This window comes from Solea solea, chromosome 18, assembly GCF_958295425.1.
Source record: "Solea solea chromosome 18, fSolSol10.1, whole genome shotgun sequence".
Taxonomy (NCBI): domain Eukaryota; kingdom Metazoa; phylum Chordata; class Actinopteri; order Pleuronectiformes; family Soleidae; genus Solea; species Solea solea.
In genome coordinates, this window is record NC_081151.1 from 13773306 (window position 1) to 13797892 (window position 24587).

General features: G+C 41.5%; 1 protein-coding gene and 1 non-coding gene across 2 annotated transcripts; both read left to right on the top strand.

Moving 5' to 3' along the window:
• The first annotated feature begins 15164 nt into the window (after positions 1-15164).
• Positions 15165-17381, top strand: LOC131444357 (uncharacterized). The gene is made up of 2 exons (XM_058614595.1): positions 15165-16897; positions 17270-17381. The coding sequence occupies exon 1, from the start codon at positions 15240-15242 to the stop codon at positions 16521-16523; it is 1284 nt and encodes a 427-aa protein (XP_058470578.1). The 5' UTR covers positions 15165-15239; the 3' UTR covers positions 16524-16897; positions 17270-17381.
• Positions 17382-21123: 3742 nt separating this feature from the next.
• Positions 21124-21200, top strand: trnaq-uug (transfer RNA glutamine (anticodon UUG)). Its single transcript has one exon. It is a non-coding gene; the product is annotated as a tRNA-Gln (tRNA).
• The last annotated feature ends 3387 nt before the right edge of the window (positions 21201-24587 follow it).

The following is a 24587-nucleotide window of genomic DNA, read 5'->3' on the forward strand; positions in this document are numbered from 1 at the left end:
CAGGATGCCAAATCAGATTGTACATACGGCTCAGCTAATGAAATGTATGGCTACATAACCTAAGAATAGGTTTTCCACATTATCTTGCAGTTAAACTTTTTTGACTGGAAACTGACATTAGTGTTTGTTAATTGCTCACTCCCCACACCAATGTGACACAACATAAGAGTTGTTGATCCACTGTTGCCTCTATTACTAAGTTCAAATGTGTTATGTTGTGACTTTGGTGACTGGAATTTTTCATTCTGATTTCCATCAGTTACACAAACTTACCAAAGAAGGCAGCAGTAGACCAGCAGCTCATGTGTTCCTACACGATTAACCATTGGTGCTCACACGACACAGATCTGTGCTGCAGGTGCACCAATGGTAATCTGTTGGAATAAAACACTCCTTATATGGACGTCCTGGGGGTGTGTGTTTATAGGTCACATATTCTGGCTTTAAAAATGTGTCTTCTTATGAATTGTTGAGTAAAAGTTATAATTAATTTTATATTGCATTTTAGTAGTAACATAAAGTAGCAATAATAGTGCAGAAGTCACAAAATAGATTTTTTTTTGTTCATAAAAAGGAGGCAAGTGAACTTTAAACTGTGATGTCTTTCTAAATTTCAAAAATTCAAACATTTTGAGTACATTTTGCTCAGGTGTGTTTATATATATATTTTTTTCTTCATCTAGGTTGTGCTGAAAAAAAAGGATATAAAACACTCCTTGTTAAAAATTAAAAAAGTTAAAAATGTCAGCCAAAAAAAATGCAACAACACTATCAGGATAATATTCACTATAGACATGTAAATAAGTGACCTTACTTTGTTTGGGAAAGTATGTTCTTTAGAAAATGTTATTGATAATGCAGTTATTTTTGTGGGTGCATAATGTTTAGATTGCTGTGTTGCATGTGAAGATCATTCTTAAACCACACTATTGTACCAGAACTTGCATCATTCTGACCTGTTGGGTTTCAGCTGATTTCAAGTAGATGTGGTAATTTTCACTCTGGAGATTGGAGGTGGTGGATAGTGCAGGGGAAAATAGTGCAGCTTAGATTTGAAAAAGCAGTAACTTAGACTAAATCGTTGTCTAAGTTATCATCTACCGCTTTATCCTCTGCCAGAGGGTCGCGGGGGGTGCTGTGCCAATCTCAGCTACATCGGGCGATAGGAGGGGTACACCCTGGACAGTTCGCCAGTCCATCGCAGGGCCACACACAGATAGAGACAAACAACCATTCACTCTCACACTCACTCCTATGGTCAATTTAGAGTGTTCAATTTACCTATCCCCACATTGCATGTTTTTGGACTGTGGGAGGAAGCCGGAGAACCCGGAGAGAACCCACGCACACACGGGGAGAACATGCAAACTCCATGCAGAAAGGCCCTTGTTCCAACCGGGGTACCAGGTAGATTTTATTGCATTACCATTAATTATTTTTAATGTGTTTATTCATTTCCCCTCCCTTTTCTCCCATGTTGTTGTTTAGTGTTTGTTTGAGAGTCTTCCCCAGTTATTATCCTTATTCCCATGGTATACTAATGAGATACTTTTGTGTGTGTGTGTGTGCGCGTTTGTGTTTGTACCATTGTGAGGAAAAGCATATAAATCACAGGAAGTGAGGACATTTTGTCTGGTCCTCACAACCTTAAATGGCTTTTTTGGGTTAAGACTTGGTTTTAGGGTTAGCGTTTGAATTACTTTTGATTAAGCTTAGGTTAAGGGTCAGGGTTAAGCTTGTCTTTTCTTAACCAATCAACTTTACCTTTTCTCTCAGGGGCCCAACATTAAGACAGAAATCACACACACAAAATATAATATTTAAGGAAATATTATTTGATTATTATTATTATTCCACAAAAACCTTTTAGAAGAATGAAAATCACGTAATCTGAAAAAGAGAATGTTTTAACATTTATCATTTATTTCAGAGCCTTTTAGTAATCTGGCCTGACCAAATCAGACAGCCAATCACAGCACAGTTCAGACAGAAAGGGAGCACCAGTGGTGGTGGTCACTCAGTGGTAGAGTGAATTGTCTCTCAACTGGAAGGTTGAAGGTTTGATTCCCAGTTCCATTAGTCTCCATACTGATGTGTCCTTGGGCATGTAAGGCAGCTTTGAGTGGCCTTCAAGACTAGAAACACAGACAATTCAGTAACCATGGTGATACATACTCAGTGCAGCTTACATTAATTGCATCAGCAAAATGGGACCCAAGCCACACATACTGTATTCAAGTAAGCCTTTCTTTATCTACCATCAAGACTTCACCTTCCAGAAAAATCCTCTCATCATGTCACCCTGGCTTGTGTCATCACACTAAACAACATATATATGTGATATACATGCAGTCAAATCCCCTACCTCAATTACATCTGCTTTTAAGAGATGGCTGATTCAGGACATAAATTAAAGTTTACTGGGAACACATAATCACCCACTCTTACTGTAGTCCCCTGTGTTTTAGTGTGAAACTCCCCCACATACCCACATATATTGCACAATGGAGTAGGGAATTAAAAATTCCATTGAAATATTTGAAATTTCCCTGAAAATGTCCTTGGAAATACATAGTTACTTTTTGCTAAGCCAGCTAAGCATTTGTTGCATAAAATCCTGCCCCTTCCTCCAGCATGCAACAATTATTTCTCATAGTGATTGCTTACTATGTACATAGATGAATAAAATAAATTAGTGAATTATTGTGAAATATGATTTGGAGAACCATGGAAGTACCCTATAGGAAACAAGATTTTGTTTCCTAGATTCCAAGATTTGATGACATTGCTCTAGTAATGATTCAAAATTCCTCCTGTAACATAAGTTATATATGAAAAGGAAAAGCACATTTGCCTGTATGTGTTTCTAAGTGGAGAAATACAGTGAAGAGACACAGAAACACTGTGAGAGACATGCAAAGTGCAGGACACATTATTTAAATGATATAAGCTTAGCCTGTAAGATCTACTGAAACAGATCACATAGTGAAGCCCACTGACTCGATTTATAATGGGTAATATAATAATACACATTTTAATTTTATACAAATCACATTGATTTGCCCCTGTGTATGGAATGTGCTATTCAAATAAAGCTGCCTTGCTTTGCCTTCAGAGGTTGAACCAGTGACAATTTTGTCATTTATTTTGAGCAAACAATGCAGCAGGTTCTTCCTGATTCTTCCTGGCTGCAATGAAAGACTACTGTAGTAATGGCTGAATTCTTCTGGTAATTTACAAGGTTTAAGATTTAAGCTGCTGAAATTCAGTTCTACCTTGTCCAAAATGAACAAATTATAAGTTGTGGGAAAAGCCACCAGGATCACGCCTATCCTTTATTGTTATAAAAACCACAAGACTCCCAGATTCATTATTACATTTGCTGACATTAAACGTGTTATTATACACACTGTTAACAATCTTTCTTGCCCCCCCCCCCCCCCCCCCCCCCCCATGGAGATAAAGTCATGTCCATTCTAAGAATCAATAATCTGTTTATAAATAGGTCATTAATAAAGGAGTTAAGCCGCATATATATTTCATGGCAGAGGAAGGGAGCGTCTCCCTCAGGCCGCAGGGCTTTACTCCGTATCATTCATTTATAATTAATCTGCACCACTTGGGCCTTGGTGAATTAGAAATCCCGCAATAGACAAGAGCTGCTCTGTTCTCATTGTGTAACAGCTTGTGGATTTGTGAGGTCCTCGTCACCAGTGCTATTAAAGAAAGAAGAAATAAAGGAGAGGAAGCAGAGGAGGAGGTGATTTGAAGAGCAGCAAATGTAGCTGCAGTGTATCAAAACCAGGAAAGATGGAGTGACATTCATACTGGAAAACTGGAGCAGGACGTGGAATGTGCCTTTAATGTCAGTTGTAGACATTTTATTTTTCAAAGGCACAGAATGAAAAAGTTTAAAGATGTAATGGAAAAGATATTTACAAAAAAAGCATGAATTAAGGAAGATTAAAACATGATTTAAAATGCCATTCACACCACTCATCACTGTGAACTTTTTCATTTCCCATGTTTTTTTATTTTATTTCATACTTTCAGGGATGCAGTATGCAAACACAGGATACTTGTGTTCCTTTGTTCCACTGTTGCACAATTTAGTGTTTTATAAAAAACAACAATATTTAGTCATCATCATCACCATCATCTACCGTTTTATCCTCCACCAGAGGGTCGCGGAGGGTGCTGTGCCAGTCTCAGCTACATCAGGCGATACATATAAGTCCACTTAATAGCCTTTTGAACACATATCACCTTCCTCTTAATCAGCATGGACTGCTGTAAGGAAATAAAATATGATTAGTATTAGTCAAATTGACTGCATACCCATCTTGTATATGAGCATAATGACTATTCATACTTAAGATTTGTACGTCGCCAAACTGTTATCTACACCATACATCTGCTGTTGTGCCGTTACAACTCTTGTGTGAAATGTAAAATGAAAATACGCTCACAAATAATCTAAATTCATATATATATTTATATACACAACAAAAAATATAAACGCAACACTTTTGTTTTTTGCTCCCATTTTTCATAAGCTGAACTCTAAGATCTAAAACATTTTCTATATACACAAAATCACCATTTCTCTCAAATATTGTTCACAAATCTGTCTTAATCCATGAGCACTTCTCCTTTGTCGAGATAATCCGTCCCACCTCACAGGTTTGGCATATCAAGATTCTGATTAGACAGCATGAATATTGCCATCGATAAAATGCACCTGTGTTCGTTGACATAACATACGCACATTATTATTATTATTTTTATTATTATGTATTATTTATTTATTTATGTAACTAAATTAATTACAGGTGCAGTCCAATGTATTTGTTAGTGTATAATAATGACTTTGTACTGTCAATCAGAAAAAAAATAAAAAACATGAATACATAATACATAATAATCTATACTTGCATAAAGCTTAAGGGGATAGTTCAGTTGTTTTGAACTGTGGAAGTATGAGGCACTGTTGCTGCAGACAGCCTCTTAAAACCAAAACACACAAAAACAGATTAACAAAAGGCTCACTGAATAAAATATATACTCGCTTAAGTCTACAATATCTTAAGAATACTGTATGTCCACTGCTCTATCTTACTCTTATGCACTCATTTCCAGCTGTAAATTGAGTTTATAAACCACTCTCTCTTCCACCAATTCCATGGAGAAAACAGTGTTTTTAGCTTGATAGGACATAGGAGCTGCTGCCTCATTTGGTCACCAAAGTCACAAAATATCACATGTGAACTTACTGATGGAGCCAGCAGTGCATCAATAACACCTGTGTGCTTTTTTGTTGATTGTTTATTTTCTCTTTGGACTCTGGTGCAGGAGAGGGAGCTGTTTACAAAGAGACAGAATCGTCACAAATATTCTTAAAATGTCGTAGACTTAAACCAGTGAAGATTTGGTTAGGTGAGCCATTGTTAACAGGCAAAAGTTTTCTCTTAGTTGTAGGTCATTCTACCGCATTCAAATCTACTGCAGGTCCAACATTAACAGTGTGAAACTGAGCTGATGTGGCGTTTAGAAGGTGTGTTTCCCAGAGGGGTAAAATATATGCAAACACACACACAATGGGTCCAACTTTCTATTGTACCTGGTTAATCAGAGGTGGACTGACTTTGCTGTGACCCCCCCCCCCCTCCAAAAAAAAGAACAAAAGACTTGCTACAGATGAGAGGAAGCAGTATCAGTGGAGCATCTCCCTGCAGCACCAGGGCAGCCAGGCAGGCTCGAGAAAGAGGCCCGATCACTGCTGGATGACTGCAGGCAACGAGAAAGACATTGCTGACAAACGCATTAATTACTTTATCAACTTCAGCTCCCAATTAACCTTACATGCCACCTTCCAGTAAAGCCAGTCGGGGATGGTGAGCATTACATGGCTCTTGTGTCAGTTTTTCATCAAGCCAAAAAAAAAGGCAGAGGAAATAAGAAATGTCTGCGAGACAATAGCTTTCAAAGAAAAAATGAAAATGAACAGATAAAATTGCCATTACTACACTTTAAAAGAGAAAACAAAAAAAAATAAAAATATGGAGCGGACACATAACAACTTGTAATTTCCTGGTAATAGCTCGGTCCCAAAAACTATGCTAAAAGAAAAAAAAGTGGTACAATAGACATCCATCCATCCATCCATCATCTACCGCTTCATCCTCCACCAGAGGGTCGCCGGAGGGTGCTGTGCCAATCTCAGCTGACATAGGGCGATAGGCGGGGTACACCCTGGACAGTTCGCCAGTCCATCACAGGGCCGGTACAATAGACAATATTTTACATATTACATTTTCAATTCAATTCAATTCAATTTTATTTGTATAGCGCCAAATCATAACATACATTATCTCAGGGCACTGTACATAGACAACATCAAAGAGAGCAGAGAACCCCAACAGTTCACACAATGAGCAAGCACTAGGCATCAGTGGACATTTCCAATGTAATTGCTTGTTAATAACAATGGTGATGGTATTACTGTAATACAATATTATTAACAAAGTAATGTCCTTACTGTTATACCTTCACATAAAAAGTCATGTAATCAAAATTGGTACTCACTATATTAAAATGTTAACATTTAAAAGTGTTGAATTTGATAAACTCAAAGGTTTTGTCAAATAAACATAGTCAACCTTTAGGTGGATATGTATTAGTAAATAACCCATACTAATAGGATAGGAAGTTCAAAGCTATCATCTATTAGGTACATGGAAACATACTGGGAAGCTATGGTAAAAATATCCTCTTTACGAAGGTACCCAAATAAATGTTTAGGGAGTACTAAATTATTACCCCACATGTACATTATTAGCATATTTACATGATACTAATAAACACCACAATGCGTTGCGTACATGTATAGAAATGGCAACCTTAAAATGGTTGGATTTATTAAACCATCCAGTCTTCTTTAACATTTACACTTCTTCATTAAATTGCCCTTTGTTAAAGCTCACATACGTTCTTTTTATATAACTGAACACCAAATACCAAATATATTTAACAATTTTACCAAATAAACTGACATTCAAGCTTCACTAGCTTGAATTAATTATTGTATTGTGAATACAGGGGAAGAGACTTGAAAACAAAAAACAATCCACCTACATGGACGTGCAAACTAAAACAATAATTTCAAAGAACCGTTTTCTCACAAAACTTTAATGGAACTTGTAAGAGATCGGCAGTAGCTGTCTTTCTTGGATTTTTTGTGTTGATGCGACTCAACAGACACTTTGCAGTCGTTTGTTTCCGTAGGGGTCTCTGTCGTTTCTGTCGGGTACACTGTCTGCCTTTCTTGTTCTGGGTTTTGGCATAGTTTCTGAAATATAAGTGGTACACAATATTGCTAAACAAATAATTAGATAATTACAGATCAGTTGCTAGTTGGGTAATAAGAGTTGCTCATTTAGAGTTAGCAAATTGCTGTATAAGGCCAAGAAAACTTATATACAAATTATAACCATTAGAACCGTTTTTAGAAATATAACAGTTGTTCACATTGCCGAACTGTGTACAGTTCAGGGACAGAGTATTGACCAATTCCTATTAAATACACTTAACACTATTTACATATTTTACATTTATACATAGCTATTTAACTTGTAATAAACGTTAGTAACGTGTATACCTTGCACTAGCTAACGTTAGCCTATATGCTAATTAATTAATAATGCAGTGATGCTACTAGCATAACATTAACATGAAACTCTATGAAGTACTAACTGAGATTAAAAACAACTCAAAACTAATTTTAGCCTTTCAAAATGAGATGACCTACCACAATAAAAGTAAGACAAAATTGATGTCATATACATACATTAACTTTGAGTTTTAGATAACTTGTTCTCCAACTAAAGTAACGCAAACTACTATAACTTGCCTTGGAATTACAATATTTCATTGTAATTCCGCATTTCCACCGGCTCTACCTGCACGGCACGACACGGCACGATTACGTTGCATCTCCACTACAAAAAAGTACCTACTTAACGTGGGCGGAGTCATCACGCTTTATATGCGACACACACACACACACACGCGGATGACTAGGGACTTAAAAGTAGTAGTAAAGTAGTAGTAGTTTTTGGATATTAACCCACAGTTTTAGGATTGTTAAGTAGGCTTGATTTCTGTCCACACATCTCTGGAGCACAGCCTCCTACTCCACAGACTACAGCGGCAGTGGTCTGTGTGGAGCTTGCGATCGCCGGCGCTGTCCCTAAATACACCACTCCACTTTAAAAGGATTGTTAAGTAGTTTTAAGTGATCTACAGTACGTTGCTGTTCGGCTGTTGTGTGTGGGAAGTCTCTTCCTGTGACGGGACTCTGGCCAGTCAGCGGCCGGCAGTCTGACCAATCATCGCATAGTACCTACTACTAGCACGCTTGGAACCCCGCCGGAGCAGGTAATAAAAATAGTACCTGGTACCAGGTACTATGCTAGTGGAAACGCTACTTAAACCGTGCCGTGGTGTGACGAGGCGAGCAGAGCCGGTGGAAATGCGCCATTACAGTAAGAATTTTGCAGATTCTTCTGGGTGTTGGCTCACTTTCACAAAGATTAGCATCGAAGTTCAAAGTTGGCGGAGCCAGAGCAGTGTAACTAGAGCGTTGCCTCATCTCTCTACATTTTGTGGTTGCGTCAACTTTCGTTTTTTTTTTTTGTTTGTCGTTGTCTTTAGTCAAGGTAGAGCCGGAAGAAATGTGTTTTTAGTCGGCGGTGGAAGATGTGGAGGCTTTCCGCTGTCCGGATGTTGATGGGGAGCTCGTTCCACCATTTGGGAGCGAGGACAGTGAACAGTCTCGAGTTCTGCGAATGCCTCTGCGATCCTCTCAGTGAGGGGGCAGCGAGCCGGTTTGCCGGAGCGGAGTGGGCGGGCTGGGGTGTAGGTTTTGATCATGTCCTGGATGTAGGCTGGACCGGATCCGTTTGTAGCATGGAACGCAAGCACTAGAGTCTTGAAGCGGATGCGAGCAGCTACAGGAAGCCAGTGAAGGGAGCGGAGGAGCGGTGTAGTGTTAACTATTAACTATGTTTTGTTACCATCTAGTTTCTTAGTAAATACCAGGTAATTAGCGGACTGTAATAAATATAAAGGGTTACCACAGAGGTTCCTTCACCAGTATCCATCACAGTCAAATGTCCACAAATGCAAAGTAGCATGAAGACAAACACTGGTGTGAACTTCCTATCAACAACATAAGAGTGAAGTAAAAATTGATCCTGCTCTGGATTTATTCAGTCCATCAAGAGTTCACATGTAGCGGAGTTATGGTCTACTGTTGTAGCCTACATTAGAGTCTGTTTTTCCTTTGTGTAGCAGCGTCTGCCAGAACGGCTGTGGCTGTGGCAGAAGATGAAAGGTTAACACAAGCATATGGATCTACAGACACACACACATCTGCGTGTGCACATGTATCCCATCATTAAAACTTTGACTCAAAAATCTGGGAGGGAAGTGTTAATCAGATGTTTAATTACCACCACCCCAACACCCTGAATGTATTGTAGTTGTGTAGCTGGCTTTTCCACACCACTCAATAAAATGTTAATTATGACCCTGGCAGAAGAACTGAAACACCAAGACTTGGAGAAGAATGGAAGGGCAAAATATGAAACAGCTGTGGCCTGAGGTGAAATTGTTTACACAGATGGAGAAGCCTAAACCTTTTTCTTGTTAATTTATTGTCCTCATTCTGCAGGTATCTGTGAATCCAGGGTTGCAGGATTCAGATCTGACACCAATTTTACCTCTAATTTTCAAAACCCCTGAGCAGGCATTCAACTCAACTGGTCCCCCTACTTGAGTTAAACAATACTCTATTGTTTTGAAGCATGCTTGATAATAACAATAATTGTTTCGCCGATCTGCCGGGTATTGCCTACGAGCGGGTGCATGTGACGACGGGCTCGCAACTGCATGCGCGCAACAGCGAGCGCACGGCTCCGCAGCGCACGGCTCCGCAGCGCATCAACAGGTGATCACAATCGCACTCATTAGGAACGCACGGCAGAAACCCCGGAACAAAATAAGGAGTGAGCATTCAGTCAGTAGCTTGCAACGCAACAAACGGCAGCAGAAGAAACGGCAGCAGAAGAAACGAAAGCTGAATAACCACAGGAGTAAAACACGCATGGAAGCAGAAAGGATCAAGGAGGCTACCGGTAAGCTCGCAGCTCTTTTCCGGACAGAGATGGACTGATGTTGATGCGCTGTGCGCTTATTGTTTGTTTAAGAAAGAAATAATTATGTTTATATTAAAATCGCCTGGATTGTTTTAATTTCGGTTAATGGTAATTGAAAATGTCATGATAAATATGTACAATAATCTTGGTTAAAATATAAAATGTCAGGTTGATTAAGGGCAATGGTTCTAAAAAGTGGAACTAGTTTATTTAATTTATTTATACAGTATTTGCCTAATTTAAATGTTTGAATTAAATGTGGGAATATTCATTTGAATTGTTTATTTAAATACTGTACTTCAATAGAACTTTATTTATTTAATGAAATTGTTTTATTTTGTATGTTTAAAGGTTTTTCACCTACAACGACCACCACTTCGTTACTGGTCAATAAACTCAAGAAAGAGAGTGAAATCCTGAGTCTGGTCTATTTTCTTCCCTTATCAAGTGTGGGAAACCATGACGTTGAAATACACTTGCCAGTGAAAAACCGCCTGTGACCAGTGACCAGTGAAGACTCCACCTGCGGCCACAACCGAGAGGGAAAATACTCCACCTAGGGGCCTGGAGGATCGAGCCTGCTGTCTGTCAGCTGAAGGAAACAAAATGGCAAAGTCACTAGATGATCTGAAAGTGGAGAGGACCACAGCTAAGAGACTTTTCTCCCGTCTTGCTAACAGCATTACGAGGAACCACGCAGAGATGTCCATGGAGGAGTTAAAAGAAAACTTCAAGAAGCTCACATTGGAGAGCTCCAGAGTCATGGAGGCGAATGAAGAAATGGAGGCGGCCTACATAGCAGAGTCCGATGTAACTACTGCACAGGAGCTGAGCGACCCATTGAAAGCCGACCTGGAACAAACGGAGCAGCTTTGTGAGCAGAAGACGAAGGAAGTTAAACTCCTCATTCAAAAGACACTCTGGGATGTTTATGGAGAAAAAGAACTGTCCTTAGCTCTACATGTTGCTGAAGTTGAGTGCAAGAATGTCTCCTCCACCCAGCTAGATGTGACTTTGGAAGCATATGAGTTCATGCTGACTCACTTTGAAAAGTTGGTGCAGAAGGCAAAAGAAGCGCACCAAAACTGGAACCGCTGGGCTCCGTCTGCAGAGCAAAGAGACTTCAATGCCCGTCTAAGAGAGCTTGAGGTGCACCTTCCCCAGCTGGTGTCGCGGAAGGCCGCCTTCATCAAAGCAGCAAAGATAAAAGTGGACACTGAAGAGGAACCCCCAGGCCGCCGTGCAGTTGCAGCAATAAAGCTAAAAGCCACAGCCCTACCGAAGTTTGCTGGCAACCAGCGAAGCTACTACAGATGGAGGCAAGAATGGGAGGCTCTACAGAAGCAAGGTGAACCGACTGGCTCTAAAGAAGTGAAGAAATTTCAACTGCTTGATAGCCTCGATGAGAAGATGACCAAAGATCTATGCCTGTCAACATACAACTCATCAGACGATATCTTCCAAATCCTGGAGAACCGGTTTGGGAATCAAGCCAACATCGCTCTCGAGATTGTTGAAGAGCTTCAAGCAACCCCGTCAGTCAGGAGTGGTCAGCCAAGAAAGGTCATAGAGCTCATCCAAACTGTGGAAAAAGCCCTTTATGATCTAAGTGAACTGGACAATGCAGATGCCATAAAGAACCCGATGGTGACCAAATCCATTGAGGGCAAGCTCCCAGAGACTTTAAAAAAAGACTGGCTCACCTATGCTGCTGTTGAAGGAAATGGTGTTAACCGCCACAACCGCTTTGACAAGCTTATCACGTATCTGAAATCACAGAAGTCCATATATGAACAATTAGATCAGTTAAAAGATGTCGTCGAACCCGCCAAGGAGAAGACCAAGTTCCTAAAGCACGCCAGAACAAAAGCTACCAAGTCCAGCAATGAAACAGTAGGCTGCATCATTTGTGGTGACCCAAAGCACAGAAAGAAATTATACTTCTGCAGAAAGTTTAAGACCAACCTCAAGCCATCGGAGAAGAGGGACGCAGCACAACAACTTGGTGCTTGCAAGCGATGCCTTGAAGTCCACAACGACGACTACTGCAAGAAAACAACTTACCTGTGTGGGAATTCTGAGTGCAAAGACCAACACCATTACCTTCTCTGTCCAGTTGCCAGATCCCAGCTCCAACGAACACCCAAATCAAGTCCAGTGAGAGCCGAGGGCAAAAGATACACAGAGACTCAAGAAAAGTTCCTCTCCAAACTTACACCAGAGCTGGCGCAGCAGTGTCAAGACGCCTTCTGCAATATAGCGTCCAGGGCATACAACTCCACTGCAGCAGAGCGAGGCCTTCTGGAGGAGAACTTCTTAAGCGAGTACCCAGTAATCCTAATGCTCCTCGACGTCACTGCCAACGATGGACAAAAGATCGGGACCCTCATTGACCTGGCATCAGACACGAACTACATAACACACAAAGCTGCGAGCAAGCTGAACCTGAGAAATGAAGACGTGACGCTGGTGGTTTACGGTGTTGGAGGGATGAAGGTGTCGGTCGCAACAAAGCGCTACCTCCTCAGGATACGTGTCAGCACACCAAGAGGGACCCTCAAGTCACATCAACTAATCTGCTATGGACTTGATACAATTGCTGAAGTTCACAGACATGTTCCAGCTGCCAAGTTGCAAAAAATCTTCCCAGATGTTGCTCTCCAGGACCTTGTAAGACCGAGGGAAATACAACTTCTGATCAGCCACAAAGAAGGGCAGCTGGTACCCCAGAAGGTTTGTTCTGTCGGTGACCTGGTGCTCTGGGACGGCCCGCTTGGCAAGACCGTTGGAGGCACGCACCCGGACCTCTTTGAAAAAGTCACCCTAATGGCCCATACGTCAAAGACGCACTTTGCAAGATCCATGAGAACTGCAGCAGTCAAATATACTGAATTCACCTTTAAGGATCCAGTCTCCTGTCAGTCTCCCAAACATCTGACCCAGTCCAATACAGCCACTAGCAGCAGAAACTTCCTGAAGTGGTGGAAATGGGAAAGCATTGGAGCCGCTTGTGAGCCGAGATGCGGAGGATGTCGTTGCGGAAATTGCCAACCCGGAGGGAAAGAAATGACGCTGGCGGAAGAAAGAGAGATGGAGATGGTGAGAGATGGCTTGACATACGTGAACGGAGACCATCACAGCTCTGAACCACACTGGCACACTAAGTATCCATGGACTGAAGATCCAGCATCTATACCGAACAATAAGAGAGCGGTCGAAGCCACATTCTACAGAATGGAGAAGCAGCTGGCGAAGGAACCAGAATGGAAGATGGCCTACGCTTCACAAGTCCATGAAATGCTGAATCGCAAAGCAGCAGTGAAGCTGTCCCAAGAAGTTCTGCAAAGCTGGACTGGGCCAGTGTGGTACATAAGTCACCTGGTCGCACCAAATCCACATTCAGTCTCCACCCCAGTGAGGCTAGTATGGAACAGCAGCCAGAAGTACAGAGGCCTGAGCTTGAACGATATGCTGATCAAAGGTCCCGACGTCCTGAATCCGATCAGAGGTGTCCTGCTGAGGTTTCGAACTGGTATCTTTGCTGCCCTTGGTGACATCCGCAAGATGTACAACTCTGTCTGGCTGGAGGAAAGAGAGGTCCACCTGCACCGGTTTCTGTGGCGTGACACTGAAGATGCTGAGATCGAAGATTTTGCCATAACAAGAGTCAACATTGGAGACAAGCCTGCTGGTTGTATAGCCCAAGTCGCCATGCGAGAGACCGCCAACTTGCCTTCGTTCAGCCATTTCAAAGAGGAGAAACGTGTGCTGGAGGAAGACGCCTATGTCGATGATCTTCTGACTTCTCACAATGACCTCAACCACCTGAAGCGTCTCACATCCAACATTGAGCAGATCCTTAAAGCAGGAGGATTTTTCATGAAGCCCTGGGTCTACTCGGATCAAAGTGGGAGGAAAGGGAGAAGAGGTGAGAAAATGGAGTCAAAGACCATGATTCTGCCGAACCAGCTCACCGAAGAGGATAACAAAGCCCTAGGCCTCGGTTATACCATTGAAGACGACAAGCTACATGTCATGGTTGCAGTGAACTTCTCCAAGAGGAGGAGAAAAATGCGCCTCGGCCAGGACTTACTGAGAGAAGAAGTGAGAGAACAAACCCCAGACCCACTCACTAGAGGAGAACTGTTAAGCCAAGTCTCTGGTCTTTATGATCCACTCGGCCTTGTGGCTCCAGCGAAACAGAAGGGAGCCATCCTGATCCGAAGAGCTTTTCAAGAAGCAAAAGTGATGTACAACATAGAAGACACCTGGGATGCTGCCTTGTCCAAAGAACTCAGAGAAGATGCCATAAAGCTCCTCCAAGAGTATGCTGATCTGAGCCTACTCCGATTCACCAGAGCTCTCACGCCACCAGATCCAGGAGGAAGACCATGTGCCATCACATTCTCTGACGACAGTGAGCATGCTTATGGCGCTGTGCTGTACCTAAGATGGAGTCGCAACCATGATGTCGTCGTGAGGCTAGTTGAGTCTAAGGCCAAGCTGACTCCTCTTGACCACAAGGGTGACCCTGTGAAGGCAGAGATGTGTGGAGCGGTCTTTGCAGCTCGGCTGAAGAACTACTTCCAGAAACACTGCCGAATCGATGTGGAGAGGTGGTACCATCTTGTCGACAGCCAAACCATCTTGGGCGCAATACAGCGAGAAAGTTATGGCTACCAGACCTTCTTCGCAAACCGAGTTGGCGAAATCCAGAGCAGCACTGACGTTCGAGATTGGTGGTGGATCCCAGGGTCGGTGAACATTGCAGACATCATCACCAGAGGGGCCAGTCCTGATGACCTAACTGAGGAATCCGAGTGGCAGTCGGGTCCGAAGTTCCTTCAGCTTCCTGAGAGTGAGTGGCCGAAAAAATCAGCAAGAGATGTTGCCGCACAAGCAAGAGACAATATCACAAAAATACAGAAGAAAACTTTTGTTGCAGCACAAGAGGGCGTACACTTTCCAAACACAACAACTGACAGACTGGTCGTTTACAAGGACCAAGCAAGCGGACTCCTGATGTGTGGTGGCAGGATCCAGACATTCAAAGAGGACGATAGAGCTGTTCCCCTGTTACCTTTCCAGGCCTGGATCTCCACTCTCCTAGCCCGAGAAGCACACAGTGAGGGGCATGAAGGAGTGGCAGGAACTTTGCTGCGGATGCGAAACAAAGCATGGGTCATCAGAGGAAGAATTATTGCCCAAAAAGTCGTTGACAAGTGTATCGTTTGCAAGAAAGCTAAAGCAAGAACCTGTCAGCAAATAATGGGAGACTTACCTGAAGAGAGGACGAATCCGGCTGCACCATTTCAATTCACGTCTGTCGACCTGTTCGGACCATACCTAGTAAAAGATGATGTCAAGAGGAGAGTGAGCATGAAAGTATGGGGCGTACTCTTCTGCTGTATGTCGAGTCGAGCTATCCATGTCGAACTGGCAAACACGCTATCAACAGAGAGCTTTCTTCTTGCTTACCAGAGGTTCACTTCTGTCCGAGGGCATCCTCAAAAGATCTGGTCCGATCCAGGTACGAACTTTATTGGAGCAAAACCTGTCCTGGAAGAGATGTATACTTACCTGAGACAACAAAACAACGACTCACTTGAAGAATATGCTGGCAAGAATGGTACCGACTGGATGTGGAGAATCCTTCCAGCCGATTCACCTCACCGAAATGGCGCTGCTGAAGCTGCTGTAAAGATCACTAAACGAGCTCTCCAAAGTCTTGGTAAAGGAGAAGGCCTTACCTTCAGTGAATTCCTGACAGTGCTCAAGCTAGCTGCCAACCTTGCCAACGAAAGGCCCATCGATGCCAGAGTCCAGAGCCGTGAAGACCGTGTACGATACATCACTCCGAACACCCTGTTGCTTGGTCGAGCCACACAGAGTGGAGATTTCAAGGCATTTGACTACACCACTTACCCCTTCAAAAGGCTACAAGAAATGCAAATGCAAGTGAGCCACTTTTGGAAGTCCTGGAGCCAACTTGCAGGTCCCAACCTGTTCATCCGCAACAAGTGGCATACTGAAAAAAGGAACGTTGCCATTGGAGACATCGTCTGGCTCTGCGACCAGAATGCACTGAGAGGGCAATTCAAGCTAGCAAGAGTCATCAGTGTGAATGCAGATCCCAAAGGCATCGTCCGGGATGTCCACGTGAAGGTCTCTCCGAGTGGGTGTGTCCAGGTAAAGACTCCGAAACCTGTGTCCGGATCGAAGGAAAAGGATTGCCAGGGTACCATACTGCATCGGGACGTGCGGCGTCTCATCGTCCTCATCCCAACAGAGGATCAAGTCGACTAGCACCAGCTCGCCTGAGAAGTGCGATCTTTCCATGTCACGCCATGACGCAAAGATCGAGTGGGAGGTGTTTCGCCGATCTGCCGGGTATTGCCTACGAGCGGGTGCATGTGACGACGGGCTCGCAACTGCATGCGCGCAACAGCGAGCGCACGGCTCCGCAGCGCACGGCTCCGCAGCGCATCAACAGGTGATCACAATCGCACTCATTAGGAACGCACGGCAGAAACCCCGGAACAAAATAAGGAGTGAGCATTCAGTCAGTAGCTTGCAACGCAACAAACGGCAGCAGAAGAAACGGCAGCAGAAGAAACGAAAGCTGAATAACCACAGGAGTAAAACACGCATGGAAGCAGAAAGGATCAAGGAGGCTACCGGTAAGCTCGCAGCTCTTTTCCGGACAGAGATGGACTGATGTTGATGCGCTGTGCGCTTATTGTTTGTTTAAGAAAGAAATAATTATGTTTATATTAAAATCGCCTGGATTGTTTTAATTTCGGTTAATGGTAATTGAAAATGTCATGATAAATATGTACAATAATCTTGGTTAAAATATAAAATGTCAGGTTGATTAAGGGCAATGGTTCTAAAAAGTGGAACTAGTTTATTTAATTTATTTATACAGTATTTGCCTAATTTAAATGTTTGAATTAAATGTGGGAATATTCATTTGAATTGTTTATTTAAATACTGTACTTCAATAGAACTTTATTTATTTAATGAAATTGTTTTATTTTGTATGTTTAAAGGTTTTTCACCTACAACGACCACCACTTCGTTACTGGTCAATAAACTCAAGAAAGAGAGTGAAATCCTGAGTCTGGTCTATTTTCTTCCCTTATCAAGTGTGGGAAACCATGACGTTGAAATACACTTGCCAATAATAATCAATAAACTCAAGCAAAAATTCAATGTAAACTTAAATTGTAGTTGTACTGACAGACCAGAGTACTGGTGGTTTTCCTGGTAAAACAAATTTGTGGCCTGAATATGTACAAGGTATGTGTATACATATTATGCACTGTGACAGCCACTCGCATTGAACACATTAAACAACACACGTTTTTTCTTACTACACTTTCCAGAAGCCAAAGTTCCACAGCCCTCGTATTTAGCCATAGCCAAGTAGCTATGCTATTGCTAACAACAAAACAACAGATGTGACAACAGCGGCTACTCAGCATAATGCCATTGATTGGTTGTCAATCTAAACTACTGCTGCCGGTATTGGTTGGGCAGCACCATGGGCATATTTTTTTAATCATCACTGACTGACAGTACACTGTCGCCTGTTACTTATTGCATATGGCCAAAAAACCTGTTTAAGGAGTTTTTGACTGGTGAGGATGCGTTTACTTCTATTTACTCCTGTGTTACATGGCTCTGCAATGCACCTGTGTTTTTATCGGTTTTGGCTCTAATTGGCATTGATTGGAACTTAATACATGGGTGAACACATCCAAGTCAATGATACAAAACAGTAACCACTGTTCAGTCTGCTCCATGTTGTTCTTCTTTTCTTCAAACCTCCAACTTGTTTGGTTTTCTGCAAAGTCACAGTTATCATACGAGTGGAAAAAACAACCCTATGGTGCAAGTGAAAGAGGCTGTGGCCACACAGTGAGCTAGTGGCCAGCACTGTAACCTCACAGAAAGAAGATCACTGGTTTGAATCTTGGTTTGACAGAGGGCCTTTCTGTGTGGGGTTAGCATGTTCTCATGTCAAAAATGTGACACTCAAAACTTGCCATAGGTGAATGTGAGAGTGCAGGGTTGTTTGTCTTTATGTTGGCCCTGCAATGGACTACCCCATCTTTCACCCCATGTCAGCTGGGATTGGCTCCAGCCCCCCGTGACCCACATGTGGAGAATAAAGTGGTAAACAACGATTGAGTGAAAGATGCTTTAGTATAACTGAACTATCCCTTCAATGAACTTCAAACATTGAAAACCGGATTTCCATATTCAAGTGACAGTGATTCTAACAAATCATCTTCAGGTCTGAAATATCAAGAGAGAGTTGACAAATGTTGTGCACCTGCATTTTGCTCATAATTAAAAAAAAAAAAAAAAAAACTTTTTTCTAAACATGTTGAAATGTCATTTGCTGCACACCCTCTGTATGACTGTGGACCTGCATTTAGATGAAACACAGAACATGCTCTGGTGTAGCTGTGTACGGCTACACATTTAATGAGGATGGATTGCAATGGTTTGTTCCTAGTTCCCCATTTAATGGGACTTGGGAGTATGACAGTGGCTCACTAATTCACCAAAAACAATACGTTGTCTAATTACCGGCATATTATTAGACATGGATGTCAAACTCAACGGGGGAGGGGGAGGAGGTTGGTCCTGGGCCAAGTGAATATTGAGTGCCTTATTTGTTACAGAAAACACTCCCACCCTTCCACCTCCCATATTCAATGATACATGAGCTTGTTTCTTGCCAGATGCACGTTCTGTTTCTTTAATTCTGATTTAGGGAACAGAGTTTGTTCTGTGTGTCAGTTAATTCATCCTGTAGAAAGGTGGAAGATGAAATGGGCTTTTTGTCTGCATAATGGTCATAGCTCCACTTTGAAAAGTGAGGCCTTGAATTTAGGAGGACGGATCAGTTGGCCACCAGGGTCTAAAATCAGTGATCGTTTTTCCGAGAAGTTAATGGTTTCAATTTTCTATTTTCAGTAGAAAATAATGCAGAATTATGTCAATTATGTTAAAATTTGAAGGAAAATAAATAATAAAACAAGGCACACATGAGTGGACACCAGTCGGATTTTCAGCTAGTATTTCGGATTCCGGGGTGCAGGTGACGTCTGAAAATGGCATATCTCGAAGCTTGTGAACGAGAGTTTGCTTTGCAACCGGAAGAACACATCCACCTTTTATACCTAGTCCAACCACAATAATCTACCTTTCCTCTTTTCTTTACTTGATCCATTCAGTTTGTGTGTGTTTTTTTCATCCTCCTTTTTTTTTTTATTTCCTCCTCTTTCTCTGCCAACACCCTCTTGGCCCCCATCTCCCCCTCCTCTCTTTTTTGATGTGTTTGTCTTCACGGCTTCTGAGCGCTCTCTAATTCCATCTGGCCACAACAGAGAAGGCTGCACTGTGCGAAAAAACATTTCCATATGTGCAAATTAGCCCCCCCCCCAAAAAAAGAAAAAAAACACACACACACACACACAAGCTGCACCTAACCTCCTATATAATGACTGCCAAGGCTGCTAATGGTGATCAAGGGGAGGTTTTTGTTGGCCTGAGTCTGTAAGTTGTCAGAACTGTTATGTCTACATCAACAGCTATGACCTGGGGGACACTTACCATCATTAATAATATAATTGCAAACAGACTACACAGCATTAATGTTATTATTAATACTAACATTATTATTATGATTATTGTCACTACCTTTCAAAATTGCAAGTGCTGATGATGACAATTATGTGGGATTGAAAGCGCTCCACCTGCAGCTTTATTACCTGTGTTCTTCTTCCATCTTTAATGTCTTTGGTGAATGACAACTTTCCCACACACAGCATGCCACCTAAAAAAAGAGGGGGAAAAGAATTAGCAGTTTATTTGGCTTAAAGGAAAAGAGACACACACCGACAATTAGAGGCACACACACTCTCTCTCACACACAAACACACACACACACAGACATCCCCAGTGGATATTTTGGTGGAAAACAAATACATTGCCTGTGAACTGTGACTTTTACTAATATGTACAGCGTCCGTTTTTTCTTCTTGTTACTTGCTATATACATAAATTAAAATGATTTCCTCATTATGTTAATAGAAAATCTAATCAGGTCTCAATTGTGTTTTCTTCTGTGTTTGCTAATTAGCTGCATATTAATGTCATTTGTAGGACACAAGGTAATCCTTTGCTTGTGTCTTCCCTCTTTGACTCTGTCCATCCACCTGAAGACATAAAACTAGCCCCGCACTGTGGCATGATTAATAAAGATGCATGTACAGTAGTGCTGTGCCTTGTCTCCTGCCTGTGCACTGGTGTCATTCATGACACAAACAACTCTATTTTGCCCTGGTAAAGTGGGATCATTCAATCAATGCTGGTTTGTAAGCGTAAGACAGCTAACTGGATTGTGATGTATTGAGAGATTCCACCTTGTGTGAACAGTCAATACTGCCATTCCTGAGTGGTCATGCCATTAAAGTTAAGCCTAATAGCTCAAGGTGACACTGGAATGTCATATTTGTGTGTGTGTGTGTGTGTGTGCGCATGTGAGATGGTTTTGCCTATATAGATTTTGTTATTGAAGCCACATGGCAAATGCAGTTTATTTGTCTCTGCTTGTCCTTTATACACACACAGTCTTGTTTCCATCACTTCAGAGGGCATTACATTGACTTCCATTCATTCACTGGAGACTTCAATGGTTAGAGTAATTCTTAAGTAAACCCTAACCTTAATCCTTAGAACACAGACCATTGTGGCTTCTTTTTTCCATGACTATGTTTAAACATATTCAGCACAACCTAGGCAATCTGATGAAAAAAACACACCTGAGAAAAAGTACTCATAATGTTTAATATCAGATTGAATTTGTGAAATTTGGCAGCACGTCACAGGTCACATGGTTGGTGTAGTGGTTAGCACGCTTGCCTTTGCAGCAAGAGGACCTGGGTTCGAGCCCCGGTTAGAACAAAGGCCTTTCTGCATGGAGTTTGCATGTTCTCCCTGTGTGTACATGGGTTTTCTCTAGGTTCTCTGGCTTCCTACCACAGTGCAAAAACATGTCATATGAAAACTAGGTGAATTGGTCACTCTAAATAGACTGTAGGAGTGAATGGTTCTTTGTCTCTATGTGTGGCCCTGGTGATCTGGCACAGCACCCCGTGACCCTCTGGTGGAGGATAAAGTGGTAGATAATGGAAGGAAATATGTCAGCTTGTTTTTAAGATAAAAAACTACTTTGTGACTTCTGAACAATTATTGCTACTTTGCAGTATATTACTACTAAATTAATTATAACTTTGACTCCACAACACATAAGAAGATGAAAAGAACACATTTTTAAAGCCTGAATATGTGACCTATAATATACGACACCCCCAGGATGTCCATATAAGGAGTTGTGTATTATTCCCACAGCAATTTACCATTAGTGCACCTGCAGCACAGATCTGCACCGCGTGAGCACTAAGGGTTAACCGAACTATTCAACATGTCTTCACCTTAAAATGTAATATGTACATAAGATGAGTAATACCTGGAGCGCACACATACACACACACACTTTTCCTGTCAATGCACAAAATGATGGTCATATGTGTTGATGCCACACAGAAAACAAAATGTTTCTCTATACATGGGTCATATAGGGCAAACAATATGCAAGTATTCAAATCTACAGGGTCTAACAGTATTTGACAGTCAAACTGAGTTGGAGGCTAAATGATAAAGTATCACTGCAGCTTAAATTTAAAGGCGACATAAAATACTTGTATCACACATATATGTTAGTTATGGAGGTCTACTTACATATATTTACTTGTTTTCACGGTTAAAAACCTCCTAATCGCTGCAAACGAGCCGATCAAAATATCTCCTCACTGACGCTCTCGTCAGCCGCGCTGTTTCAGACCAAAACCACACCCCCAGAACGTGGACTGTGTTGTGATTGGCCAGCCAACGAGAGCTTTCCCACTGTCCTGTGATTGGCCAGGTTCCTGGAAGTGACGTAATAGATAGGCCAGCTCTCAGATACACAGCTCCCCCTCTGGCACGGGGGATGCTCTGCATCTCAGCAGCTACAACGAGAGTAGTTCTTCTTCTTCTGCGGTTGAGTGTACGCAACCGGATGTGCCCGGACTAGTGCCCGCACCAGGAGGCGCTACGGTGGTGAGAGGAGTGGTGAGGATTTCTGATGACGACATCAAACTACGGAAGTGCCGATCCGCTTCGCAGAGCCCAGGAAAACAATACAACACTATTTTCTCAGCAGTGGCTGAACTGTTTGTTCTGAAACTTTAGGGTTTCATAAACGAGGTAATGACGCAGATACACACACACAAACGCAATTAATTGGAGCTTCCGGTCTATGTGGCCTTTAAAACAAACAAAACATGAAGATTCTTTGAATGAAACCAAATTGTCTTACCTTTACAAAAAAACACATTCACACACACACGGTAATATGATATATGTTTGTGTGCTGTATAAATGAACATGTTAGTCATTATCATCAGTTTAAAATTTGAACATGTTTTAAATATTTAGCCTAAGTATGCAACTGCATTTTACAACATATTACGAATCGAGAGTATTTTTATTACAAGTGTTTTGAAATTGTGTGAAAAAAGTGTTTTGACCCTTACTCATTCAGACCAATTAATTTCGGACTTTGTGCGTTTGTTTTTTTCTTTTACAGAATTAAACTATTATTTATCAAGCTCTTTTCACTGACCTGTGAATTATGTGTGTACGTTGTTCATACTTTGCCTTTATTCAGTCAAATAAATACTTATAATGAGATCCATTGCTCAGGAATGAATCTAATTATCATTTTGCTATTAGCGTTATATGTTTCAGATTATTATTATTTATGGCACACATTAAACAACATAAATGGAATGAATGATCATATAAATTGGGTGCTGGATGTTTTCTTTTAATTGCCCGTGTGAGACGCCCTGGTAGACTAGAGGTATTTTGCTTAATAAACTCCCACTGGACCACTTTGATCTCAAGTCTCTTTTTAACGTCTAATTATTATAGTAATTTTACTCCTATTACTTGGCCTTATATTAACTGAGGTTTTTTTTCTTTTCGAAGGAGCGTCTCAAGTGTTTTTTTACAGTAATCTTGTGCTTATGCACCACATTAGCGGAACATCAAAAGATGTTAAAGGGTAAGTTCAGGTTTTTTGAAGTGTGGTTATATGAGGCATTAACACATATGGTGCATACCATATGCATTTCTTTGCTTTTCTATCAGAGATAGTAGCTGGTGCTGCTTTAGTACCTGCTCTTCAAAGCGAGTTGAACCTTGCCAATGTGACTTTGACCGACTGCCGCTACTTAACAGTCAGATTGCTGTCACTGGAAGAGTCATGCGAACGATGTCCGACACAAGAATGACACCGAACAATGCTGAACTGTAGATCAGTTAAAACGACTTAAAAATCCTGAAAACATGTGTTAATCTATTTAGCAAGGTGCTGAATCACAACCTGTTCAGTTATAATTTCACTTTAGTGACTGTGTCAGACAGAATCTGAACTCCAGTCATGCAGGAAGTACTGAACTAATCTTTCTAATTAACTGATCCTAATGATTCAGTATGATGAAAATAACTGTTCATCACTAGTTTGTGTGTATAAAACAACGTCACGGCAGATTTGTGCAGCTGTGCTATGACGACCCTGCACTACATACTTAATGATTGTGTTATTGATTCATTGTTGCCTCCACCAGTGTCATTTTGTGAATTTGGTATTTGAAATCCTTACTTCAGACAGTGCTAGAGCAGCTGGACAGCATTTTGATGTCGAAGCTACAGGCAGCAGGTGATTTCCTCTGACGTTACACTGTTTTTTCCTCTCCAGCCATCAAGAGAGACAAGGACCGCAAAGTTTGTGCTGAATCCTGGGGGTGTTTTTATGGGTCACATATTCAAGCTTTTTTTTTGTCTTCTTATGTATTGTTGAGTCAAAGTTATGATTCATTTTATGTCACATTTCACAAGTAATATACAGTTTGCAATAATTGTGCAGAACTCACAAAATAGACCGTTTTTCATTTGCTTTTGCCAAACCTTTTAGCTCGGAGAACAATAGCGATGCAGTGGATGTCTCCTGAAAGTACATCTCTAGATTAAATTTGATTCAGTATTTTCTTTCCCTCCCTCCCAATCTTTTTTTTTGTCTAATTTATTAATGAAATTATTATTTTTTATTTTACGGTATGGGGCTGGGGGTGGAGTTTCATTTAGGAAAAAAAGGAACAAGTTATGAAAAACCCTTTATTGTGTTTTCATGTAATTTTATATAAACAAAGAAAAAGAAGAATAGGGTCACACGGCGGAGTGGCT